This window comes from Rhodnius prolixus, unplaced genomic scaffold (assembly GCF_049639745.1).
Source record: "Rhodnius prolixus isolate KJV_2025 unplaced genomic scaffold, Rpr scaffold_12, whole genome shotgun sequence".
In the NCBI taxonomy this organism is placed as follows: Eukaryota; Metazoa; Arthropoda; class Insecta; order Hemiptera; family Reduviidae; genus Rhodnius; species Rhodnius prolixus.
The window spans coordinates 9,155,126-9,182,608 of NW_027411635.1; the positions used below are offsets into that span (position 1 = coordinate 9,155,126).

The 27,483-nt window shown below is 33.1% G+C and overlaps 2 protein-coding genes across 2 annotated transcripts; one reads left to right on the forward strand and one right to left on the reverse strand.

The window, feature by feature from the left end:
* Positions 1-481: 481 nt before the first annotated feature.
* On the reverse strand, positions 482-7,395 carry endos (endosulfine alpha). Its single transcript, XM_074142908.1, has 4 exons — positions 7,221-7,395; positions 7,032-7,112; positions 4,039-4,149; positions 482-995 (listed from the first exon to the last, which is right to left on the reverse strand). Exons 2-4 carry the CDS (start codon positions 7,092-7,094, stop codon positions 795-797), a joined length of 375 nt encoding a protein of 124 aa, XP_073999009.1. The 5' UTR covers positions 7,095-7,112; positions 7,221-7,395; the 3' UTR covers positions 482-794.
* Positions 7,396-10,257: 2,862 nt separating this feature from the next.
* On the forward strand, positions 10,258-25,864 carry LOC141462093 (E3 ubiquitin-protein ligase KCMF1-like). The gene is made up of 9 exons (XM_074143694.1): positions 10,258-10,569; positions 20,632-20,799; positions 21,016-21,155; positions 21,894-22,009; positions 22,634-22,729; positions 23,587-23,752; positions 23,829-23,989; positions 24,409-24,614; positions 25,365-25,864. Exons 1-9 carry the CDS (start codon positions 10,554-10,556, stop codon positions 25,628-25,630), a joined length of 1,335 nt encoding a protein of 444 aa, XP_073999795.1. The 5' UTR covers positions 10,258-10,553; the 3' UTR covers positions 25,631-25,864.
* The last annotated feature ends 1,619 nt before the right edge of the window (positions 25,865-27,483 follow it).

Genomic DNA, 27,483 nt, shown 5'->3' on the forward strand with positions numbered 1-27,483 from the left:
AACACCCAAGAATCACATTTAGTCATTAAATTTTCAAATATTAGCCTGAATGTTAGTTAATCACTCAATTTAATTACTAGAGTTCTAGCAGCTGCTTCAAATAAAAGCTAGTACATACTGAAATCACTGCTGTTAATCTTTGTCGCGGAGCTGTGTCTGGAGTGCATCTTAACAACACAATAATAAATATATAAAGTAGGCTCTATCAACTTTTGAAAATAAACTCGGAGTTAATCAATACTTTTCAATGAAGAACTAAAAAATGGTTGTGAGTTTTTTGAAAGTGGAAAAGAATTATTACTCAGAGGATTCAAAAAATAGAAGGACAGATAAAGCTTCAATTCATCATGAATTTCAAGTTGATATGGACACGATTCATGTGGCTCTGTCCGACAAAGTTGGCGAGACGCAGCCTGGAGAAACTCCGCGATAAACTAATATTAAAAGGTACTAAACTAACATCAAAAGAAATATTAAAAGGTACTCTTGAACTTTTTAATGCATGAGAAAAGAATTAAATATGTTTTTTTATACATTATCAAATACAATTAGCGTCCACAAACACCCTAAAAAGCGTCTCTTTTGTGTCGCCTAGCAGTTTCATTTGAGTTACAGAATGATTTCTTTTTCAATTTCTAAGAAAAAAAAATAAAAGGCAGAAACTATAATAAAGAATAATACAAAAATAAATTCCACAGACAACCTATACAAATACAATATAAACTGGGGACGACACGCATACGAAGAAAAAATGTGAATGAAACGGCAACCACTCTTGAAAGTTAGGGGATAGGTTATGTCTGTGACGACGCTGATGGTGGTGGATGGAACTTTGGTTGTATAATGGAGGTCTTCCTTATTGGTACACTTTCTGGGGTGGGTATAGCATCTCCGGTGCCAAAGTTGAAGATTGGTGCCTGCACTTGGCGTGTTTTGGCTGCTACGTTAGAAGTTTGGCGAGCCATCTGGTAATCACCGGAATCAAAATATTTTTGCTGTAACAAAAATAGTAAAACTTTTAGAGTTAATGTAAGTTGTAACGAAATGTAAAACAGCGCGAATAAAAAAAAAAAATTGAGGTATTAAGAAATTTTACGGATTTTAACACCAAAGCAAGTTATGTCAACAATTATATGAAATATGTCCAACTTCTTGAAATAGTAGTTCAATTGTAAATTTTACTGAAAATCAATATATTAAGCAATTATATAACACTATTACTTTTATACCTTAAATACAAGGTGTACACGGAGCAGAGGTCGAAACTTTGGGAGGTGAGTCAGCAGATCAAATGCAACAAAAAGTATTCTGTTCACTCTGGCCCGATCCTCAATAGTGTCCAAGATATTTGCACCATAAAAACGGTCGTAACTTTTCTATCCTTTATCCTTCAACAAATCTGTTTATTCCAAACGAAAGAGCATTACTTAAGTTCTTATAAATTTGCTTAACCCAGAGCTTAAAAACGTTTTTTATAAACCACGAAATTTTTACTTTAATGTCTAAAAAATTCGTTCTCGATGATTTCTGTTAAAATCTTCAACTGTATTTTTTCTATGGGTAATCAATCAAGGAGTCACCCAATAACAGAAAAAGTTGTGCATTTATTGAGCTTGAAGATCGTATGGATTTTTTTGTTTTTAATAAAACCGTACCCCAAACAGAGGGGTGTAAATGCAGAAAACTGGGAAGTTGCGTAACCGACCTTTCACTGATATCAAATTATTAATTTACTCGTATGTCAATTTTTGGAGGAGAAACAAAAAGAAAAGTAACCATTTTAGTTTTGAATAATTATTATTTAATATAACGGACGTAAAAAGAAGAAGAAAAAAAAAACAGTAGTAATAAAATACAATAGGTAGGTGCCTTCCTAAAATCGCTACAAAAACGTTTTTAATTATTCAAAGAATGAAGTGGGAAAGAATTGTTGCAAATTTTTAGTTTCTTGACTACAACTGTTTGTGCAACTTATCTTAATGACATAATGGAGGTTTTTTCAATAATAATAATTCAAAACTAAAATGGTTATTTTCTTTTTGTTCCTTCTCCAAAAATTAACATACGAGTAAATTAATAATTTGATATCAGTAAAAAATCGGTTACGCAACTTCCCAGTTTTCTGCATTTACACCCCTCTGTTCGGGGTAGGTTAATATTTACAAAAAATTCCATATGGTCTTGAATATCAATAAGCGCGCAACTTTTTCTGTAATTGGGTGACTCCTGAATTCATTAATCATTAAAAAAATACAGTTGAAAATTTTAACAAAAATCATCGAGAACCAATTTTTTAGACAGAATACAAATTTCATGGTTTATAAGAAAGAATTTAAAGCTCTACGTTAAGCAAATTTATAGAAAATTTAATGCTCTTTCGTTTTCAATAAACAGATTTGTTGTAGGATAAAGGATAGAAATGTTACGAACGTTTTTATGGCGAAAAACGCAAATATCGACGAAAAAGTTAAACACGCAAATATCTTAGACACTGTTGAGAATCTGGCCGGAGTGAATAGAATATTTTTGTTGCATTTGAGCTGCTGAATCCCCTCCCTAAGTTTCGACCTCTGCTCCGAGTACACCCTGTATACAACTCCAGAATTTGAAATTCTAGTAATGCTCTTAAATATTTGTATGGGAGTGAAACCATACATTATACTGTAGTGAACAGGAGGGAATAACTCTGAGAAAGTCGTATCAACGTTACATGATTACCTACTAAAATCTTAATTTCTAGCTAAAATACCCATTAAATGTTTATAAAAACCAACGCCGATCAAATATACCGTGATGTATCAATTGTATTTCAGGTTTGTATTTGGACCGCAACATCCACCACTGCAGCGAACAGTTGGTGGCATGGACAGCAAAGCTGTTGTAGTACAGGTTCGGTTTCCTGTCTGGCTTCAATTTATTTTATGATATATGAGAAATTTATAGTTTGTACGTTAGTTATCCCTCTACGTCTACACTCCTGTGGGTAGTTTGACGTCAAATTCGATAGAAGAATTAGATTAAATTGACATTATTTACTATTCATAATAGTAAGCATTAATGAGTACATAATCCTTTAGTAATCAGCGCTGGTATCAGATGACATCGGTTATCTTTAAACTTGGCAATGAGTTCTGTAGTATTGTTTACCAATATAAGGAAATTAGAAAGGCTCTAGAGTAAGGAATCAAATTCTTGGGGGTTAACAATTACAAAATGAACTCGCGCCTTTAAAACGGAATGTTAAGTAGATTTGAAGCTCAGGATATTTGCAATATTGCAGGAAGAACGGGAAATTACTCCTGAATGAGGAGGAGCAGTTAAAAGCGGAACTGGAAAACTATGTATTGGGGTACTGGGTTCGATTCCCGGTTCTAGGCTTTCGATTTTATTTAACCGTTTATAAAAGAAATTTATAGTAATGTATGTTTGCTATCCACGTCCGTCCTCGGCACCTATCAGAAGTTGGAAGTAGAGCCTGTCTAAAAAATAGGTTTACTTTACTTCACCTGAGTAACTTCTTTTTTGGGCGAGGAAGGGAAAAGAGCTACACCAGGCTTAGGCATCTCACCGTTAAACCCATTATTTGCTAATAAGTGATGAGACTCCATTCATGGCTACCTGAAAAAGCACGCAATAGTACTGACATTGTGGTCGTCAACAATATATAAAAGAATAGTGTGCTTTAAATATTCACAATATTCTGCTACAATATCATCTCTGACCGAACATAATTTGAGTAACTAACGCTTGAACAGTAATTAAAATTTTCAGTTCCAGTTTAGCAGAATTTTTTTTGTGAAAAAAAATAATATATTCAACAAAAAGTCGGATAAGTGAGGGGCAATCGAGTGAGCCAGCCGATAAGTAAATAGAATGCTTCAGAAATGAGGACCCTTTCAAAAATAATGATACAAATAATGAGAAAATTATTCAACTTTTTTTTAATCCTAAGAAACATTCAGATTAACAGGTTAATATTTATATTCTTTAAGACACAGTGATATCATTAATCATTTAAAGCTAGTAAAATGTTATTACCCCTTTGGCAAGTTTCTTCTGCAAGAATGCAGAATGGCCAGCACCTCCTGCAAGTGGGTACTTCGCCTTCAGCTTGGCTTCCTCCAGTTTCTCTATGTTCTTAGCTGACACCTGCAACATAATACCAAATTCATTACTCATTCATTACGCAATGTTTATTAATTTATTAAGCTACCCTAATATGAGGAGAAGAGGATTTACGCATCTCTGCAGGCATCCTAGCCTAACAAAACAACAATACCGACACACAACACTATGTAGAGGAGATAGTTAACATGAACAATTACTGTCTCTTAGGACAGTTGCATAAGGGTTGACCGTCAAAAACAGCCTGAAAAAAGCGTAAGGTTGAAAAAAAACAACTTTTTTTTCATTTTTATAAAAGATCAAATTCCCAAATGGTCTTTGAAACATAAGGCACACCGTCGTTTATAAGTGTAATTTTTTTGCAACAGATTTAAGAGATTTCGAGAAAAAAAGTTGCTAAAAATAAACAAAAACGGCATTTTCAAAAACTGTTTTTGTTGTTCCCTTTTTTGTTAACAACGTAGTGCAAAACGGGTGAACCGATTTTCATGATTCAAGTGTTATTCGATTTGGGATTCCGTGTAGAATGTGCCTTTTGGGGGTCTCGCCGCTTTACATCTAAAATATGAGAGGAGTTATCCGAATGTATAAGACCTTCTCTAAACTATTATTATTAATAACTTGGTAAATCTTCGCCCGATTTTAATAAAATTTAGCAGGTTGAAGGAGTACAGATTCTACGAGACATTAAAGTGTCATCCTGCATTTACACCAAATAAGAGGAAGTACTGCAATCGTTCAAATTATCGACGCGCAAACGATTTCAGGAATAAATTGTCATTCAATTCGAAATTTTATATAGATATAGCTTCTTTGAGACGCGATGCATAATTACTTTAGGAAGAGAAATTGCCCAAGGTAAGAAGGCCCCTCTTAAAAAAATAATAATAATGTCTCTGTTATTCTTCACCATATTTTAATGAAATTTGGTAGGAAGAAGAAGTGGTAGGGAAAATATTGCAACCGTGCCGTATTCGCAGTTAATCAAACTCCATCTCTTTGCCCTTTTAGGGAGAAGTATTGTAAATGCAATTTAATACTTTTCTTAAGAGAAAGTACTATATTCGTGGTTTCATTTCTAATACGAAATGGCTATTTATCTACAAATACCTTAAAAACTTTTTATCCCCCGTACCCGGCGTAAATCAGCCTAATCATTCTAGATATCCGAATATTTATTTATCATTAGATATACTTAAAGTTCTTAAACTCATGGGACAAACAAAATGTATCCAAAAGGTACAAAAATCTCTTTAATAAAAAATTACAGTTTAAAAACTTAAGTATAAGGGTTGATTCAACGATAAAATGTACACAAATCAACAAGTACCCAACATTTCATTCACACACCAGCTCGTAATTTCAGCCATTTAGTAATGTTCGAAAAAGTTGATTTTCAAAACAAATAACCCTCATGCTGGGCCATTATTAAAATATTTATTCAGTAAGGTGTAGCCTCATTTCACTTGCTGTTATTGGAGTAATAAACTATTCATGCACAGATTTAAAAAAAAAAATTATGACATTATTTATTTTTAAATAAATGTAAAAAATGCCTTTGCCAAAGCACATTACCTATTTTATTTTATTTTTATTCTTTGACGCCTGACTTAATTACAAGATTAGTTCAGCAGTGGAAAGTAAACATCGTCAGTGTAAGTTCATTTTTCGATTAAATTGTTACTTCACTTTACCTGGTAGTTAAGCGTTAAAAATAATGTGTGATTAATAATTAATCTTCTTTGTAAATATTAATTTTTATACAGTTTTCTTCAATTAAATTTTCAATAAGATGTTCTCCCCACAATGCAATATATTGTGTTTTATTATTGCAATATAAAACAGATAAAGATATTCATATTTTTGGGACAGTAGACTATTATACTTAAAGTACTTTACAAATTATTTATTATAAAACTTGTAAACAAGTACTCAATTGAAGGGACTGAATTTAATTATAATTTAGAAATGAATTATTATTGCAAGTAGTTATAAAATATCAGTTATTAATTTGTGTAATTTGTGCTCTTGTACTGTACTGTAAGACGAATTCTAAGACTAATATTTCGTATTAACGCCGTGATTCAAATTACTAACTTTTTCTTTTTCTACAGAATTAGCGTGTGAATGTGATTATTGTTAAGAATAAAAGGCATAATAAAGAAGAATCAGAAGAATAATTTGGAATAGACTTAAAATAAATTGCTTATTTATTACTATTTAGGAAGTGTAATATACATTTCATGTTACAAAAAAAAAGTTACGAATGAAGTGGCCTGCATAAAGGTCTGTGACACTTAACAAATTTTATGTATTGAAACTTTTATTCAGTAAAATTACTGAAATAATTGTTATACAATTTTAATAAACTACAGCTTTCTGAACGTTTCTAAATGGCCGAAATTGAGAGCTGAATTACGCATGAAATGTTGGGCACTTGCTTGCAATTTGTGAACTTTTTGTCGTTTAATCGACCCTTACACTTAACTTTTTAAAAAGTAAGTTTTTGTTTAACAGATATTGATACGCAATCCCACAGGTATCCACTGACTAAGCCTAGGTGTCAGGCGGCCGTGATTGACATCACGCTGGTTTGAGAAGGTAACCAATTAATGAACTTGCCAAAGAAATAATGCTAACCAAGTTAAACGCTAAAGTAAGAACTGCTATACTCATGGGGCACCAATACCACACCTAAGTTAGTCTTCTCAAGAAATACCACAGAACATAAACTGCAGTTAATTTTATTACTACTTTATGAGTTCTATTCACTTTTGTCCACAAAGTTAATGCTAAACAAGAAAAATAAGCTAAAATAAATTTGTATTATAGCCCTTCAACTCATAATATGCTGCCCCTATTTAAGCGATATGCGAGGTCAATTGAATTAATTCAGATTCCCATACCTGTTTAGGATTATCTTCATTATTTTCTGATTCCATTTGAGTTGATTCCGTTTCTTCACTCATTTTTTATTCTATAAAAAACTAGAACAAAAATTAAATTATTAACTGAGCACACTTAAATAATAAAACTTTACGACTTAGGTTTGATATGGATTTTAAAGTGAATTAATGTTCAGCTGTATAGCTTACCTCAGGCACAATAATTTCTTCTGGTTTAGAAATATTTAAAAAAAAAAATTCTATTATTTAGTAGTAAAGTTCAAATGTGGAGAAACCTCACAGATTATATTATTTCAAATAGCTGCTATAGAGGTTAGTATACAAGATGTCCGTTAGAAATGGAAAATTCAGACTAAGTACGTCTCTGAAGTTAAGTGAGAATTACAAAATCTCTCAGTGTAAGCAACTATAGAAATTTTCAAAGAGAATTTTTTACTGTTGATTTAAAAAAAATAATTATTTGAATATTGTACAAAACATCACTTATTACTTTTGAGACTGAAAAAAAAATTATTAAAATTTATTTCCAATAATTGCATTTGTAGTCATTCTGGTGAAAAAAAACGGGTCAAAATATGATGATGGTCTTTAAATTAAATTTTAACTATGTTTTTATTTAAAAAATCTGGGTATGCATATTTGAGTAAAAAAAAAAATTATTAAGGCCGCCCCATGTAATGGTGTATACATTAAGCTGCATTATTTTCTATTTCCTTACCCTCAAAAAAATGTCAACATCTTAAAAGCTACAATGTTTGGCAGTATGAAACATATACCGCCTACAGTATACAGTATAAAATTCATTAAATTAATGAATTAAATTAAACTTAACTAGTTTGGGGTCTTTACTGAGAGCTTTCTCTATTCTTTCTGGAATAAATTCAATATTTTCTACCTATTATTCATTACATTTTCTTGCATACATTAAGGGAGTAAGGGAAGCCATTACAGGAACGAAATGTAGGGATTGCATGTGGATTCATTCGATATCTTTGAGTTTCTTTGATTTTATCCGTCGTAGCAAACATTTTTATTGTATTCCCGATTGGTTTTGGACTTTCATCCATTGTCAGAGATAGATTAAGCAGTTTGGTGCAGTTCAATTTCGGCTTGCACTAAACTTGCAGACCCTAGAAGTTTACCTGGACATTTAAAGAGGTGGTCAATAAACTTTTTTGGTTGCCTGTTCCGAGGGTAAGAGGACTCATCTCGTGATACGTATTATTATACGTATTTACCCGTATACCATAACCATATAACAGTCGCGCTATCACCAATTCTTATTATCTCTGTAAATGGAAACCTTGGTGCCTTTAATTTCTCTTTGTTGGTGGTGAGGAATAGGACTTTTGCCGAGAACTAATAATCTTCCGTTCGTGGCCTTACTAAAGTCCAAGTGTTTCTGCCAATTTTGATGGTCATCTGTCTTTCAGAGACCATGGGAAATTGATTTAGACTAAGCACTTCTCAATTCTTCCCTTACTCACCATGACCACAAGATCGCATACAATTCTCTTTTGATAAACTCTACTAAGTAAAACTTAGACTAGTAAGGCCGGTCAAGGGTAAAAACTGCAATTTTAGGTTGAGTTTCGATTGTTGGTCAAGAAGTCTTTCGAGAAGTTTGTAGCATTAGTTAGTTTCTTCTCTTTACGGGGATTCTATGTCAACTGTTTGTCTAGGTACAGTCCTAGGTAGCGTACTGTCCACAGTTGGTGTAGTAGTTTGGTAGATGAAGAAGAGAAGTAGGATTTTCGTTTAAGTGTAAATATCTTTTGATTCGCCATTTGTTGAACCACTCCTGTAAACGATTAATATGCATTTGAAGAGCCCTTGTAGCGGTAAGAGGATCGGAATGAGGAGAAAGAATTGCAGTATCCTTAGTAAAAGTGGAAAAAATTAGTATTTGGATGCTGAGGTATATCTCCTGTGTATAAGAAGTAAAGAAGAGGACCTAGGATGCTGCCCTAGTGAACCAGTTCTGGCTAGATGGATACGAGAATTGCTGCTCCGCAATTCGATCTTGTAGGTACGATTTCAGAATAAGGAAGTATGTATGAGGAAAGACATCCCTCAGCTTACACAATAGACTCTCCTGCCGCACCAGGTCGAACGCCTGAGCGAAGTCAATGAAAACACACGAGTAATACTGCTTTTGCTCGAGGGAGGGGCCTACAATGCGAAGCACCTGGTGAGAAGTTGAGTGATGTCTCGAAATCCTAACATATGATCCGGAATTAAATTTTGTTCTGATGCCAAAGGATAAAGTCTTTTAAGAATTAGCATTTCGAGGATTTTGGAAAGAACTGGTATTAAACAGATTGGTTGGTAGGAAGTTACACTTGTGATGGGTTTCGTCGGTTTTGGTATCATTTTGATGATTGATAATTTCCACAGAGTGTTAACGAGTGTGAGGAATAGTATAGCTTTTCTTGGAAGTTCGTTTAAGATGGTTGAGATAAGGAGTTCGTAGCCAGGTGTTTTTTTTGGGTAGTCTGCGAATTTCGTACATTACGTCTGCAGGTAAGCTGAGTTGGAGTGGGATGTCCAGTCGATTAATAACGTCTGTGGCATGCCGCTGTCTAGTATGTCGATGGGTGGTGAGCAGATATTTGAAAGGTGGGTTGCAAATAAGTTAGATTTCACTTCGTCGGATTTGGTCCAAGAGTCACTACCCTGACGAAGTGGAGGTGATATCTGCTTATACTCAATATTCTTCTACTAACGGTCCATGGAGATTTGTGTGACTTTAATTATAAGGGAGAGAAGTATGTTCAGAAAAAAAAAAATTCACCACATACTATTTTAATTCTAGAAAGTTTTCGCATATTCCTTAGGCTATAGTTTCGGCCGAACATTTCGAATAGTTCTGGCCAAAATATTGAGAAAAATTCTACTTTATGCTTCTGAATGACACAAACCATACAATTCTACTATTTCGTTGTTTCAATGGGAAGCAACTGATTATTGTGCTACACGGACAGGATTTTTTTACAATATTATTAGATATTGAAAAGCTCATGTTAAACAAAATCTAAATAAGTGATTTCTTTTAATATTTAATATGCTAAACTATTTTTAAGATTATAATTAATAAGATTAATTTAGAGGGCTGGGATTTTTTGTTTTGCCAAATAGAATTGGAAGTTAGGTCCAGACCAACACTGTTTCCAATCCAAATTCAATGAGAAGTTAAGAAGTCTTCTTATGCTTATGCAAAAAGTGGAGTGTTGTGTACGAGATAGAAAATTCGCATTCTAATCATTCTTTTTCAGTTTAAAATCAAAATTCGATTTCAGTTTAAATAGCAGTCATTGCCATTGTCTGCCATGTGCTTTATTAAATTAAGATTAAAAAGCAGTTTTTAAATTAATTTTAAGAAGTTTTTTTCAAAAGTAAAAAATTAATTATTGGTTGATTAAGAAAAGCCCAGTTATAATTTGAGAAACGTGGATATAATTTTTTTTGGAAAAGGAATTTTTACTGTTTCTCTAATTTATAAAGCAAATCATACAAAAAAATATGTCTCGTCATGAAGGTAAGGTTTGGAATTTTAAAATTATCTCGTTAATATAGAAATTTTTTATTTCTTTGTATTGTATCATTAATATTTATTCATTTATTTATTTCATTCATATTTAAATATGTTGTATTATGGTATTTTAATTTCAAAATATTTATTACATGTTCAGTTTGGCTTCCGAACTCAAAAACAGATTTTGTTCTCGAGATTTTACTGCTCAGATCGAAATTAAATCCGCTTTAAAAGCAATTTTCTTTGAAAGATTATAACCTCAAATTTAGTTGTAGGCCGAATTATGTTGGAAAAAACAAACGTGACTTAGAAAGTAAAAGTGTTCATTAATTGAGTAATGCGAAACTAAGGGGCCGTTAAAGTGCATTATTTAGAACTTTAATTGCATTTTGGGCAATCAGACATTTTAGTACGATTAGTATTATACAGGTATTGGATTCATAGATTATATAAGTGAAATTAAATATACTACTTAAGAACTTAGTTCAGTATAGTCGACCTCTGTCATACTGATATTCACAGAATTTTGGAACATATACTGGTCACCAATTTTAATTCTAATTAATAATATGCAGGTTTTAGAACCAAAGGTACATGTGAAATTGAAGGCATGTTCAGTAATTTCCAACCAGTCACTCTGCTACGTCTTATATTAGGACTTTATATTTATGGCAGTGACATATTTTATTTCTGAATAAAATTGTTATAGATTTTAGTATCATACACATAATTAAAATTAAAAACTTGTTCAGTAACTTCCAAACCAGTACAGCTAAAATGTTATAAAGTGCACTTTTGTGGGATGTTTAGTTAAGTTCACCTCTTAACCCCGATCAGTAATATTCTAAGTCGGGCCAAGTTTTATTGACCATCACATTCTAATGTGATAAATATTATTCAGATATATTTTAGGACCCCATATGGCCTTAATCCTTCAGCCCTCACATCAAACTCAGATCAATTTTTAGGTCTTCTGTTTTAATATCTACGTGAGCTAGTCTGGGTAAATTTAGATTGTCTAATCTAAGTTACGATATTAACCGGATTTTAACGAATAAAACGCATAAAAACAGATCAAGAAATGTATTGCTGTACATTGCCCCGAATTACTTACATGACGGTACAGTGAATTATATTTACAGCGGTCAATTACGTAGGAAATATCCTCACCTTTACTGCCAATTCTAATTTTTTTGTTTTCCAGATTATTAATTTGAGATATTAAGAGTGCGGGATCCCTCGGGGTGAAATCATCTAACGAACTTATGGAGACCAACTTTACCTTGAGCTGACCCAATTACATCTGAAAGTTAAACGAAGAATGTCTCTGGAATAAATAGCGTTAAAGTAAATATGAGGTAATCGTGTTGCGGGCATCTCCATTATTTTTGCATTCTAATCATACTTGGACCTGTAAAGGGATAAGACCGTATTCTAAACGAACGAAACTGTTTGGCGTGAACTTGCTAATGTTATAAATTTGTTTAATAATCTTTAGCTGCACATTTTCTACTTTTGTTAAGTAGTTAAATTCGTATAACAATGTGCACTTAATTAAATAATTGAACAAATTTTATCGGTTCCCCGAGAAGTACCCACCGCAAAATTTCTTTGTTTACGAACTCTTGGAGAAATAGACAATCTTGGTTTTGGCAGCATTAACAGAAAGAGAATTTTGATTACAGTATTTTTCAAGGATTAAGAGCTTTTCAATTATGCAAGGAGCTTGCAAACAGCACTACGACTTCTGCATAGGACAGGAGCAGCAAGCGATTGCTTCTATCAATTGGAAGTGATGAAGCTCTCCGTGAGATTAAAAGAAATAACAATATCTATTGTAAATAAGTTGAATAATAAGGGTAACAGAAGTTCTCTTTGTAAGACACAGACGTTACATCTACATCGAGGTCAACTGTGCTTCAAAGTTACTTGATACCCAGAATTTAGCTTTGTATTATCGACATTTATAATCTAGTTATTTTAGAACCAATTTCCAATTTTATTAATTTTAACCTTCCGAAAATCCTCGAATACTGCTGTAAACGTGTTGTTATTCAACAGTCTAAGGGAGATAACATAAGCGAGAACAAAAAAAATGATCAATACAACTTCTTTTCGATTCTGTTCCTCTTTTAATAATGATTCATTTTCAACCCAAGTATTTTCAATCTATTCAATAATGTTGAAGTACACAACTTTAGAAGACTATTTAGCAATGATATCCCTCTTATAATTCTAAAGACCGACTATCACCTCTTTATACAACATTTTCAAATCAATTAAAGCCCTACTTCTAGGAATTTCTTTGGTCCAAATTATCGAATTTTACATATTTACCATATGATGTTGCCAAGGTGCAGAAAGATTGCAATGAAATTGCAATCAAGACCCTACCATGAGCTTTATTAGGTTTACAATTGGCCAAAATTAGTTGAAGTTCACTTCAAAGAGATTTCCTGCTACAACTCACCATTATTATAACAAATCTCTAAATTACCCAGGACTACTCTAGGAGGGTAATAAGAGTAAAATTGATGCCACCTTTTAAGTTCTTCTGGAACCTCATACCTTAAGAAGACAAACCTCTAATACAGGACCAAAACTCTCCTGCGCCACTAACAAATTTTGTATCATCAAGTTTTTAAACTATTCTTAAATTCAATGAAATTTCTGTATATATTTCACTGAACTAGAAAAGACTTCTATGTCCTAATGTCATTATTATTTGTACACCATTTTCTATAACAATAATTCAAATTTTGTTTTGTTTTATGACATTCACGGTCAAACGTATTGTTTAAAAATGTAATATTTATTTATAAATTAAGTAATAATATTGAATGAGTCTATACATTTTTTAGCAGTCAGAAGAATGTGGTTTGCAAAAATTGTTGTGATTCTAAGTTTTATAAATATCCGGACTATCTTTTTTATGGTAAGGTCAGTTTATGATTTTGTATTCCAGTTTTAATGCTTCATTACAATTTTTTAAACGTTTAGCCATTGAATGATCCAACTTTTTTGTTATTCCTATTTTTCTTTCAACTCGGTTTTCAAAAATTTTTTTTTAAGCAATCATTCTTTTATCAGTAACGCTATGTTTCTGATCGTTGTCCAGTAAAACTTAATTTTTCTTAATCTTGAGAAACCTTCCTTAATTTCATTCTTTTCTGTGGAACAAAATTGAACTTTCAATGCTCATTATTTTATTCTACCCGGTTTATGAAATTTCTAAAGTACGTTTGATGAAATACAGCGGTTTAACCGAAGTAACTTTAATCGTAAGGGAGAGAAGTATGTTTAACACAATTTTTACCACATGCTGTTTTAATTCTAAGACGTTTTCCCATCTTCCTTAGGCTATAGTTTTGGCCGAACATTTCGAACAGTTCTGGTCAAAATATTGAGAAAAATTCTACTTTACAAAAAGTTCTATTGAGAAGAATTCTACAAAAAGATAAGGGTTGGGATCGTTTTTTTTTGTAGTGACGGTTCGAAATTTGTGGTCGAAGTTTTTGAATGTGGAGGGAACAAAACCAGCGATTAAATGCACTTATGACTACACCGTTACGTTCTTATGAAGGAGGTTCAATAATGGTCTGGGCTAGGATTTCGAGTAATCGAAAAACTCAACTAGTGTAGTTGAAGGATGAACAAGTGACCGCCAAAACGTACCTCAACGAGGTCATCAGGCCTGTAATTGTTCCTTTATTATAAGATATTGGGGAAAGGTTCATTCTTGTGGCTGATAAAGAGAGAGCCAGGGTAGCTGAACGTTATTTAGAAGAACAAGAAATCATGCGCATGAACTGGCCTGCTTGTTCACCCCAACAGAATATGATTGAGCATGTTTAGGATAAATTCCAACGACAGTTGCACTTGCGTTCACCTTGTACAGATAACTTGGATGCACTTGCAGATTCATTAATTGGAGGAATGGGTTTGTTCACCCCATCATTACATATTAAAACTGTCCGGTAGGACAGTTGTATAAGGGTTGATCGTCAAAAACTGCACGAAAAAGCGTAACGTTGAAAAACACCCAACTTTGACAATTTTTTTCTCTTTTTCTATAAAAGATAAAATTCCCAAATTTTCTTTAAAATAAAGGGCAAACCCTCCTTTATAACTGTAATTTTTTTGCAACAACCCAGATTTAATAGGTTTCGAGAAAAAAGTTGCCAAAAATGAGCAAAAACCGCTTTTTCAAAAAATGTTCTTGTTCTTGTTGTTCTTGTTGTTACCTTTTTTGTAAACAACGTAGCGCCTAAACGCGCAAACCGATTTTCATGAATGAGGTGTCATTCGATTCGGAATTTTATGTAGATGTGCCTTTTGGGGGTCTCGACGCTGTACATTAAACAAGAGAGGAGTTAGCCCCCTTAATGTAAGGCCCCCTCCAAAATTATTATTACTAATTACTCTGTAAATCTTGGCCCGATTTTGATAAAATTTGGTAGGATGATAGGGTTAGGGCTCCCCTACGTAACATTAAAGCGGCGATCAGCTCTTACACTTGCTGAGGGGAAGTATAGCAATCGTTGCAAATTATCGACACGTGAACCGATTTTCATGAATGAAGTGTCATTCGAATCGAAATTTTGTACAGATTTGCACTTTAAAAGTCTCGACGCCGTGCCTCATAAGGAGGGGAGTTAGGCCCACCCAAAAAAGGCCCTTTCTAAAACTATTATTACCAATATTTCTATAACGCTAAATCCGATTTTGATAAAATTCAGCTCGAATAAGTGGTTAAAGCTCCTCTACGTTGCTGATGCTCTTGCACCTACTAAGAGGAAGTACTGCAATCGTTTAAATTATCAATGAGTGAACCGATTTAAATCAATGAATTGTCGTTCGATTAAAAAATCTTTGCCTCTTTGCCTTTTAGGGAGAAGTACTGCAATCGTAGTTTATTTTTCTTACTCCTCTTAAAAGGAAGTACTGAAATCGCAGTTTAATTTTGCTATTTACGTACAAATACCTTCCTATGTTATTCAAAACGCTTTTTCAAAAAAATTGTTATTGAGGATGGTTTGGGGGAACGCAACTATAATCATTCTTTAAAAAGATCTCTCCAGTGGTAGTTACGGTTCCGACTTAACACCTTATCAGATTATAATGATAGAATTGCTTATTCCAAATTTTAAAAAAATCTGTAAAGAAGATATGTAACTTTGTAAAATAGACAAAAAGGAAAATCTATCCAAAAGGTACAAAAATCTCCTTAACAAAAACTTACAGTTTCAAATGTTAAGTATAAGGGTTGATTAATCGCCAAAAGGTACACAAATCAGCGTGTACCCAACATTTCATTAATACTTCATTAATAGTCAAGTAATTCTACTGCATTAATTTTCATTAATAAGTTATTTTTTAGAATTTATTAGATGTCACAGACCCTTATGCTGGCCACTTCATTTATAATATTTTTTGTTATAATTATGATAAATCACATATATATGTACATGCATGTTAAAGTAGAACAAGACAAAGTTAGAGTAGGCTACTGTCTTGAATTCGTCTTACCGAAATATTCGTGAGCACAAATAACACACAGTTAATAACAAGTAGATTATTCAACAACAATTATTGATTTCTCGATTGTAATTTAATTTAGTCCCCCTAATTTTACTTATAGTAAAATGCTGGAATAATTAGCTGTCCTAAAAATATGTATATCTACATATATATGAACAAGCATGTTAAAGTAGAAAAATACAAAGTTAGAGTAGGCTACTGTCTTGAATTCGTCTTACCGATATTACATATATACAACATTGTGGGATGAATACCTAGATTGAGAATGTAATTGAAACTATATTATTTGCGATAAAGCCAGATAATTATTATCTATTATTATAAACGTTTGACTACTTCATAAAATAACAATTGCTTTAATCAAAGAATGAACTTAAACCGACGATTTTTATTTAAAAATAAAAATATATAAATGAAATAAACAAAATCATTGATGTAAGTTTTTTATAAAAAAAAGTTTTGAATTTTTTAGCCTCATAATTTTTTTTTTATTTTTTGTAACGTTTTTCTTTTTAACCTGTAATTAATAGTTTGATTATTATAAATAACTAGATATTACAGTCAATCTACAGTGCTACTTGAACATATTATATTTTGTAGACGAAAATGGCCAGCATAAGGGTCTGTGACATCTAATAAATTCTAAAAAATAACTTATTAATGAAAATTAATGCAGTAGAATTACTTGACTATTAATGAAGTATTAATGAAATGTTGGGTACACGCTGATTTGTGTACCTTTTGGCGATTAATCAACCCTTATACTTAACATTTGAAACTGTAAGTTTTTGTTAAGGAGATCTTAAGAAGTATGAAATACGAGTATGAATCTTTATTACGAAGTAAAGGAAGAGGAAGGAACACCCTACTGAAGAAGTAAAAAACCGTTTTAAAAACTGGCATCTTTATTTTAAACCCAGTAACTATAAAAATAGTGAATAATCAAGGTTTTATAACAAAAAGTAGTAACCATAAAAAAATGTTTGAAAAGTTACTAAAATCAGAATTTTCGAAGTGGTCCGTCCACTTCAGATTATTTTTGTACAATAGTAGTAGATGTAGCCTACTATTATTATTAATTTCGTTACATATTTTTTTTTTTTATCATAACTTTCTATTCGGCTTTATTAATAAGTACGGAATTATTTTTTTTACTTCTTTACATTCAAAATTCCCACTTGTAATTTGGTGGGTAAATTTTTTTCTTTAACTAAATTACTCTACTCCATAATCTGGTAACTATGTTCTTTAGAAAAGTCTCAGATAGAAAGGAAAGTCAACAGTGGGGGATGACAACTACCTGATGTAAATCATGATCACGGAAGATCTAGAAAGAGAAGGAGGAGATGAATGTACCTTTCTAAATACTATGAATACACCTTCCCTCTGCAATGCCGTACCCTAGTACTAAAAAGATGACCCCTAGAATTAAGATGTTATGAGTGTTCTATGGAAAGTACAAAATCTTTCCAACCCTAGTAACCTCTTCAGGATGACCAGGGAAATGCTTACGAGGAGCTGGGAGCCGGCAATCAGAGATGCCCACTCCCCGGTGCCAGACAACTCTTCCCCCAAAGCCCTTCTCTGAAAGGATATATCCTACTTCCACCACCAAATATACACCCTTTTACTCTAAGAATGGATATCCGTCTCCAACTCCAGATAACTACGTGGGCTCTCAGAGAAAGTTACTCCCACGAGATGGCGCCTGGTGCCTTGGAGGCTATGTTCTTGACATAGTCACCCCAGTGCCATCTGTTCTTCATTACTTTTTGTAGTAAGCTCCAAATTTCGTTGATTTTATCAGTCGTAGCACGCATCTTTATTGTATCCAGTATCCACCTACGTGCAACGTTTAAAATCCACGATATTACCCGGTTTCCTAACCATTACCTAACCACATTTTCGAAAATTCCCAAATCTCCCCCTTCTGACACGCTAAATAGTTTGGAGGTATTTATCCCCTATTCTGTATAATTATTTCTTACAAATAATGAGATTTGACGTAAGCCTAGGTATTAGAGCAAATGTTTATATCTCAGTTGGCCCATTTGTAATCTATAGTTTGACTCTGGCACTTCAGGGAATGGCGTTATATAAAATCTGCTTCTCTCCCTTTAGTGACAACATGACCCTTCTCTTAAACTTGCTCCTTTTCAATAGATCTGTTTTTTCATTGTCTAAAATGCTTGCTTGGCCACTCACCCCACGAAAGTACCAATTTTCCTCTTTCCTCTGTAATGACAGAGCGGTAACAAATAAAACAAACATTAACAAAAGTAGCTATTTAATTAAGATATGAATAAAATATATAATATTTTACAATCATAATGAGCACAACCAAAAACCTATTATAATATGTTCTCTGCATCTTATCCTAAGAGCAGTGAGGGCAATACTGCTCAGGGGCGCACCCAGAAGGGAGTTTTTCGGGTGTTGGTTAGTTTTAAAATTAAATTATACTTTTTCCATTTTAAATACTACTTTCGTTTATGATAGATGAAAATCTAATAATTGTCAGAAATAAAAAATATGTGTGCTACGGTGGATAAAACGATGATGTTTGTTCATACAGAGCTAAGCGGGAGTAGCTATGCGGTTAGCATATTGGATTCCCACGCGGAGGTCCCGGGTTCGAATCCAGCTGCTGGTCCTTAGATTTTCTCTAAGTGATGGACAGTAACGAGAGAACACTGTCCGGAGGCCGGCGTGCACCTAAGTTTAATACGGCATTACTCCAACAAGGTCGGAAGGCCATTCGGTCAATAGGAGGCTTTTGAACGGTCACGGCAGTCGGAATATGAATAAAAATATGCATCTGGACAACGGATAGCGTGTGTAGGTTTGACTGAAAAATAAAGAAACAGCACTTCACATATTATTTCCTGTCTGTGTGAAGGTTGTTTATGGCTGAGTGTTTAGAACTGTAAACTTGTTCCTTCAAGCTTTACCCAGGATTTCTTCTTTAGTATCTAACGTCTACCCAAACATGCAGGACTGAAGAGATAATCTATCTTGCAGATGCCACAACGGCAAGGGATAGTTCAATATAATCTTTACCTACGTCTAATTTTTTATAATGGTGATTGTTTTGGATGTAGACAACAAATAAATAAATGTTTCTATTCAGATATAGGATTTAATGTTGCGTGGAGTTGGAATTTCCTAAGTAATGTGTATAGTCTACATTACATTTACATTTTTTGTAGCATATTATTGGAAACTATTACTTTTTCATGCTATTTTGGAGGGGACCCTGGGATTATACTGCTAATACTGTAATTTCGAACAACTAGTTTGCAACCATTACTTAAATTTAGTATTTTATTCAGTGTGCTAAAACTATATGTAAATATGGTAACATTTTAAACGTTCAAGAGCTATATAAAAGTATTGCCTTTACTGTTTCCGTAAAAGTTGGTAACCACAATAAACAAATGTTTGAGGCTTTTTATGTTTGTAAGGCACATTATTATGTGGAAAAGTCATTTTAGGCCGGATTTGGAGGGAGTTGGAGTCATATACCATTCATGAACAGTTTTGTTACACTTACCGTTATATATGTATAATATTAACATTTAGTAAATTCCCAAGTGTAGAAACTCTTTAAAAGTAAAAATTATTGAGAATTCTCTAAGAAAATCTTGTCTGAGTGTTCACGCCAGATTTTATTTACATTTCCGTTGATGGGAAAAACGTTTAAAATGTTACCATATTTACTTTTAGTTTGAGCACGCTAAATAAAATACTAAATTTAAGTAATGATTGCTATTTATATATATAAAACATCCTTATAAATAAAATAAATTAGGAAAATGAAAACATTTTTATTTTTATGTCATTTTCAATTCAATGTTTGGAATGATTGGCAACATTAACTCAAACTAGTAAACAAAAAATTTCGCCATTTTGTTTGTAAGCGGATAAGTTTTTGACTTCCAAAAATATTAAAACTAGTTTTTTTGCCAAACTTAAATATAAAAATGTCCAATTGTTTGGGATGTACCAGAATATTAACTTATGATTTGACTAATTATGGTAAAATCTCTTATAATTTTTAATTGATAAATAGTTTTGGAAAAAATGTTGACACAACAATTTTTAGCCACCTATTTTCCTAACATCAAAGAGGTTATAGATACAGTGGAATGTTTAAGAAGTTGGTTAGAGGAGCACACAAGTCTCTGTACAACATCCTAAAATAGTTGCTATCAAGTATCTAATGGTGTGAGGATAGTGGCGTCTGTAGCTTGGATGTGCCTCTAATAATTTTCCACATTCACATACATGTGAATCCTTGGCTTTTACCTCTGTCTGAATCAGAACAATGTATTTAAAAGTAGTGAACGCTTAATTAGTGGGTTAGAGGCACTCCTGAAGTATCCTGAACCAATTATTTTAACTGCCCATGTGCAAGATGTGAGAATATTGGTGTCTCTAGTCAGGCTATGACTCTATCATCATTAGATGTTTTGCAGCTATAACTTTTCTTAGCCACTTACTTCTTATTCTTTTTGTTTTTAGGTGTGAGCTGCGATTCTTGCCTAAAAGGCAATTTCAGAGGTAGGCGATACAAATGTCTTATTTGCTATGATTATGATCTTTGCTCGAGTTGCTACGAAGCCGGCTCTACTACAACTCGCCATACCACTGAGCATCCTATGCAGTGTATACTGACTAGAGCGGATTACGGTAACCAGACACTTTTAATTAGTTTTACTGACCAAATACTTAAGATACTTAGGTCAGAGCATTGTGAGAATCCTAAATGAATATTCAGTAGCTTATAGACTCTACCAGTTTGAGTAATATGCTAGAAGTATCGGACTAAATTATCTTTTAAGGAATGTGGTCTCAGTTCTATCATACAAAACTTAACTTATTATTATTTTATTTTGCTATGTCTAGATTTATACTTCGGTGGTGAAGCTTTAGCAATTGACCAACCACAGTCTTTCACGTGTCCTTATTGTGGAAAGCTTGGCTTTACCGAAGCTTTACTTCAAGAGCATGTAACTACGGAGCATTCTGATATATCTTTTGAAGTAGTAAGTACATATTGGAATATTTCTTATTTTTCCTCAAAATTGTTTCCCTAAAATGAGGGTGTTGTTTCTGCAACGCGCTTCACTTGGGTGCATTTAATGCTTAATTATTACCCCAAAAGTTAAATGAAAGTGTATCATGAATCAGCCATCCTTAAAGAGCCGGTGGTAAATTATCTCATTTGTTATAAAAAGATCATGTAACCTTTTCTATGGAAAATGGACATTTTATAATTTTTTAATGCTTCAAGGCTTTTTTTTTCCGTAGAAAAGTTGTGGTTCCTAGAGCCTGTAGAAAGCAGATTTAGTACACCATCGAAAGTACATTTTTTTTTTTAATTAGAGATGTCATTTTGGAGCTTGAAGCGTAATAATTTTCAAAAATGGAAAAGGCTGCATTGGAGGCACTAAAGTCTTGTGTCACCACCTCTTAATTGGTTCTGAAGACTAAAAAAAGAATTTTATGTTAAGGAGGTGTTTCTAGCCAGGAATACTAGGTCATGTGGGTATTTCAGGAAATGAGAAGTTACTTGGAGACCTTAGAGAGGCTTTGCATAGTTAAGGGTTTAGTCCCTTCTCTCACGGACGACGGATAAAGCGTTCTGAATTATATCAACAGTTGAACCCATTTTATTGGCTGGAAACATAATCCCTAAAGGATTAATTAGTTCTTGTATTACTGACTGTAAGAAAAAATGAGTATTTTATACAATTTTTTTGTTAATTTTTTTTTGTTGCTAGGTCTGCCCAATTTGTGCTGCTATCCCAATAGGCGATCCAAATTTGGTTACTGACGATTTCGCAGGACACCTAACATTGGAGCATCGCAATCCTTCACGTGATCTCATATCATTTCTCATATCCTTTATAATACTTATATTCTACATTTATAATTGATGTTCTGACAAAAACGCACCTGTTACTTCTAAAATCTGCTGACAAAGTTTAGCTAAAATCACGTTTATTGGGCTAAACTTCGATTCAAGGGGTTAATCAGTGTTGATTCCTTTCTACATTCTGTTATAAGAAGTAGAAAAGTTCTTCTTAATCAGGCACACTTCATCATTATGAGTATAAGCCAGTTTTGATGTTATACTGTACACATAAACTGAATGACAGTAGATATTCTCAGTCTATAGCGACATATGGGCCAAAAATAACCTTAAACACAAAATTAATTAATTTTGTATGTATTAGCCAGTGCACTTGTGCTACTACCAACATTGAATTCTAGCCTGTCGCCTATTTATCTATAAAAAGATTTGGGCCACAAATAATGTTAATCATCCTTCTTTATGTTTTGGGTGACCTTATACTGATCTGGACTAAGTGGTCCAAAGTTTGTGTGAGAGAATTTATTACACATTCATTGTCTGTGACAGGTTTTAAAAATAAGTGCATACTCTATGTGTGGGAACTAGGATCGTCATATATTATTATCACATTTGTGGCGTCTTTTTATGATTCCTTAGCTACAGATACGATGAGCCTCAATCCAGGCATGGCGTACGAAGAATTCCAGCTCCATCTTCGAGATCTATCTCGTCGAGAGCTCGACGATCCAATATGCACTTCAGGTAATACTCCACCACAAACGTATTTTTGCTGAATGAAACTTGAAACTATAGTTATGCTGAACATTTATATGTATGTATATATGTTTTTAAAATAGAGTCCGTGCATTTTGTATCATTACTGAGAACGTTTGACATGACTAAATAGTCTTTTAAGTTGAAGGGATTTTTTTTTCAGCCAAAACGGAGTTTAAGCTTTCTAAAGTGGCCAAAACGGAGTGGTTGTAGTGTACACTGTGACCAAAAGATATGTTGTGACTCTTTCTGTGATATGTTGGACACTTTGAAGTGTCAGTGTTAGTGCGCAGATGTGGGCTCTGTAGGGTTTTAATGTGTGAGTGTTTGTCTGTGTTTGCCTGAATTCGCTAAACCTTAATTGTTGTGCCCATCAGCCGTCTTCTTACAAGCTGTGTGTGTATTTTGGGAGTATTTAGGTTATCACTGTAAGTTATTTCGTGTTGCTAGATATCTATTGTGATGATCTGAAGAGTGGTTAGTTTACTTTTTCTCTCTAATGGGAAAGATATAATATTCGTTTACGTGCCACCATGATACTCGGTAATTCGGTTTTACTCAAAATTGATTACTCGGAAACAGCTCCAACGATTTTGTTTTAAACTCGTATACATTTTACCTTATGTATTCTAATCACTTTAGTTCAAAGATTTTACCAGGACTATTATTTTAAAGACGTTCGGCAGGAGTTAGCCCTTCACTCTTATTTCAAGTACAGTTTCATTACAGCGTACCCGAATAATCTATTAAAACTGAGTTTAGGAAAAATTTCAGTTTCAAGAAAGATTCGTAAATTAAACTTTAGGTATTGCAATTATAGAAAGTTTGAATTATTTTTTTCGCAGCTCTTCAGGAGCCTTAGCCTCAATAAGTCCATCGTCACGAGAGAATGTGGACCCAATAGCTGAACTACTTTCCCAATTATCGGGTGTTCGTCGAAACCAAAGTTCTACGCCGTCACAACTGCAACATCTACAAATGCAATTGCAGTTGGAACGCCAACAAGTCAGGGTAATAGAAAATTCCAGTCTTCAAAATTGTGAGTTCGAATGGCTAATATTGAGAGATTTTTCGAATATTGTTTCAGGCGGCTAGGCAACAGTTGGAAAGGATGCCGAGACGTCCAACAGGCGCTTCTCAGCAAGCAATAGCTCCAGTAGTCAGTTCGCCAGCATTAGGCATCAATAGTTCGGGCTCACTGCTCACACAAGATAACAACCATAACCCGTCACAACTTATGTTAACCAGGTAGCTCAAAAATACCATAAAATATGAATTTAAAAAATTATTATTGTAAAAATTAATTGAAAAAAACTTTTTATAGTTTCTTCAAATCTCCTTTGATTTTCAAATTTCTAACGTGAGACGTTGTGACCGTAGTCCGATCATAATTAAAGCTGTCACAATTTTTCTCAAATATAGAAGATAATAAATTTATTTTTCCAAATTTACATAAAATAGAGGAAATTTTAAACAATATTCAAGTAATTTTTAACATTTCTTTTCCTTTTGTGTGAATTTCTTCACAAAATTAAATAGTCTCATTTGAATTTCAACTGCAGCAATTGGATCAGTTATTCTCAAGGAGTAGTCTGACCTGAAATTACACAGAATATAAACTGTAGTGAACTTCATAGATATAAGTTTTTATATATTTGTTTTTACAGGTACTTGGAAACTCATTTAACCGAACCCGAGCTTGAAAAGGCTGAAGAAGAACGGGCAGATCGAAGCCTCTTTGTCCGTCAGTTGATGCTGTTAACCTTAAGTGAAGCCGGTATCGAAACTCCAGTTAAACTGCGAGCAGAATTGGAATCAATATTGAATCCAAATGAAATTGATGATCTTAAATCTGAAAAAACAATATTTGTCGGTGAGAAAAGTTAAAGATGTTGCCAGTCTTCCTATGTTTTGATTAAAAGTTAATCAAACTGATTTCTGAACTTCTTCAATTTAGTACTAAGTACTTAGTTTTCAGGAGAACTTATCTTGCATTTAAACTCATGTTGTCAGTGCAGTTTACTAGATCCATTATACCTGTATTATACGAACTTAATCTTGGTTCCAAAACTCTTCTAAGTCTAATCAGTGTAAAAGATCTATTTTTTATTTTAAAGGGGACTTAATTTTGCTTCTCCTCTCAAGGCATTGCAATTAATTCTCGTGGTAGTTATTACTATTACCATTAAGAGGAATTAATCTTAATTCTAAATATTCTCTTCAGTATATCATGCTAGAGGGAGAGCTTATTGTTGGTCCATAATTTCTCAATTCATTCATGTCAATGCGATGTACTTATGCTAAGGCTATATATCCTTGCTTCTACTGCGTTCAAGCGAGTAAAGTGGATCTAGAACCTATATTCAAGATCAAAACAGTTATACTAAGGCTGTATAACCTCGCTTCTAAAGTAAAATGCGTTCAAGCGAGTAAAGTGGATCTAGTACCTATATGTAAACGAACTGTTCTTGGCTCATACCAGCCTGAAGTTAAGGCAATTTACTAATTTACCACCACCATTAAGGGAAACTAATCTTGCCTCAAAATTGCTTCCATGTTAGTATATAGATGTATTATCTGTTTTCATATTAATGCTATTCTATTCAGTGCTGTTGCTTTGCAGGTTCTAATGATAAGAAAATTAAAGAGCGACATGCTCCTAGAGATGAAGACTTTTGCAGTGGACAGCAACGCAATGAATCAGAGAATGTTGTTAACCAAATAACAGCTACAAATACTACTAGTAATAATCCAAACACCACAACTACTATGTCGCGGCCAATTATGATGCAGCAAACTGCAAATTCACCGTATCAACAAGCAAATTCAGCGCAGCCTACACGACGTCAAAAATCTACACATCGCTCTTATAGCGATCAAACACGCTAGCCCACACACAGATATCTTATGTAGATCTAGTCTAGACCTACAAAGATCTAGTGTCTAGACCCACAGAAGTTGTCTGTGTGGTATCTTTCTGTACTCCAGACAGCAAAATCCGGAGACAGCCCCCTAGTCTTATAGTGTTTACATAAATTTTCACTTTTTTTGTTTATTCTTTAATCAAGCTTACATTGACTGTGAAATAATTTGTTTAATAAAACTTGATAATTTTAAAACTTGTTTAGTTTTTTCATTTGTATTTATCTTTTTTCTTTTTAAATTTCTAAGATGGTTTCATTTTCGTTGAATTGAATTTACGCTATAAAAATAATAAACAAAAAGCAAGTTTTGTGTAAATATAAAATTATACCTATTTACAAAAAGGACTGTATATATATAAAATGCATAAATAAAAATTTAAATTATTCCAAAAATATATTGAAAAAACCAAATGCTGATGTTTATTTATTGTTTTTTACCACAGGGTCCGACAGTAACTTAAGGGTTGAAAACCCAAAACCGGGAACGAGTTTTTAAAACTTCCTTGACTTCAAATTACTTCGAAAATGGCTTTAATGTTTTCTTTAAAGTTAATAGGCTTGCTGCACACGAATATTTACAAAGTTTACTTGAAACTTATTTCCAGGAACATTCAATTAAGGGCGTTTTTTTGAGAGAGGGGTGATTAGACTTTTCTCTTAAGTGCTACTTTAGTCGCATTTACGATCTTATCACTAATATACTGTTGAAGCTGGTTTAATGAATAGCTAAAATTCTGTGTTGGCAGAAATTTTCTCTACCGTATTTTATTGAATGGTTTTGTCACTTGATTTTCTCTGAAATTGCTTCTACAATTTTTTTCTAAACCTCAGGATTTATAGCAAAAATGTGGATCTATAATTGTTTTACAGGAAAGTTATTCATTTTTACAGAAAAGTTCTTTGTGGCAGTTCTGGGTGAAAGGTCGGTAGGGGAAGGCTTCTTTCTAAATGTCACTTCAAGGTCGGTTTCCAAACATATAGTTCTAATAAGGATTAAATATGTTCGTAAAATTTGGTTTTTAAAGAAAATGCCTAAGAACCACGAGAGTTGTAACAGAAATTCGTGAGAGTAGTATTCCTATGAGATTTTTATAAGAAAATTTTTAAATTAAAATTATAATTTCCTTAAGTTAAAGCCGTCTGACGTTTCTCACCAAATTTTTCTTTGAGCTCTTACATTCGATTAATGCATTAATTTGACTACGCCGGCAGATCAGTTGGTATCCACGAAAGTAAGATTCGACAACGAAAAACTTGGCTTGCAAAAAAACATTAAAAAAATAAAATTTAATGAGCACTTATTAACTGACATCAACTTGTATACATGTTCAAATTAAATAATAAATATTTGTAGCTACTTGTAAATATCAATTGAACGTAGAATAATTTCATTATTAGAGGTGCCAGATTAGCCTTAAGACTACATCTTTAAGGCGATTACTACATTAGAAAGAATCTTCTCTTACAAATTAATGATGCTTAGCCGGCGTAACTAAATCTAGATAAGAAAATCTCAAAATAGACTCCAATGTAAGTTGAATTAAAACCAAGCTTATGAGACCAGAACTTTAAGGAACTTTAGTTTACTTTATACGGATTAGCTTTACAGGTCTGACCTCTAACCACACAGCTACCGTGGCGCCTTGTACAGTTCAGTATAATTTTTTTATTCTCTTTTACAAGTACTATGGATAGAGAATTAAGGTATCATGTTTGCTCATCCTGTGACAGCCTTTAATACAGCACTTTGTCCAGCTACAATATTATTGCACTAACTGGTTGAGTTTTTTGGTTTAGAAAATCTAGTGAGAAATATTG

Bases quoted from the DNA above. Each gene is read 5' to 3' on its own strand.
- LOC141462093 (XM_074143694.1), top strand. The intron at 22,010-22,633 runs CATATCCTTTAT...TAGCTACAGATA, and splicing joins CGTGATCTCATATCATTTCT to CGATGAGCCTCAATCCAGGC. The intron at 22,730-23,586 runs GTAATACTCCAC...TTTTTTTCGCAG, and splicing joins CGATCCAATATGCACTTCAG to CTCTTCAGGAGCCTTAGCCT.
- endos (XM_074142908.1), bottom strand. From the start codon at position 7,094: ATGAGTGAAGAAACGGAATCAACTCAAATGGAATCAGAAAATAATGAA. The intron at 4,150-7,031 runs GTATGGGAATCT...ATTATGTTGCAG, and splicing joins ATGAAGATAATCCTAAACAG to GTGTCAGCTAAGAACATAGA. The intron at 996-4,038 runs GTAATAACATTT...TTTTTGTTACAG, and splicing joins AGAAGAAACTTGCCAAAGGG to CAAAAATATTTTGATTCCGG.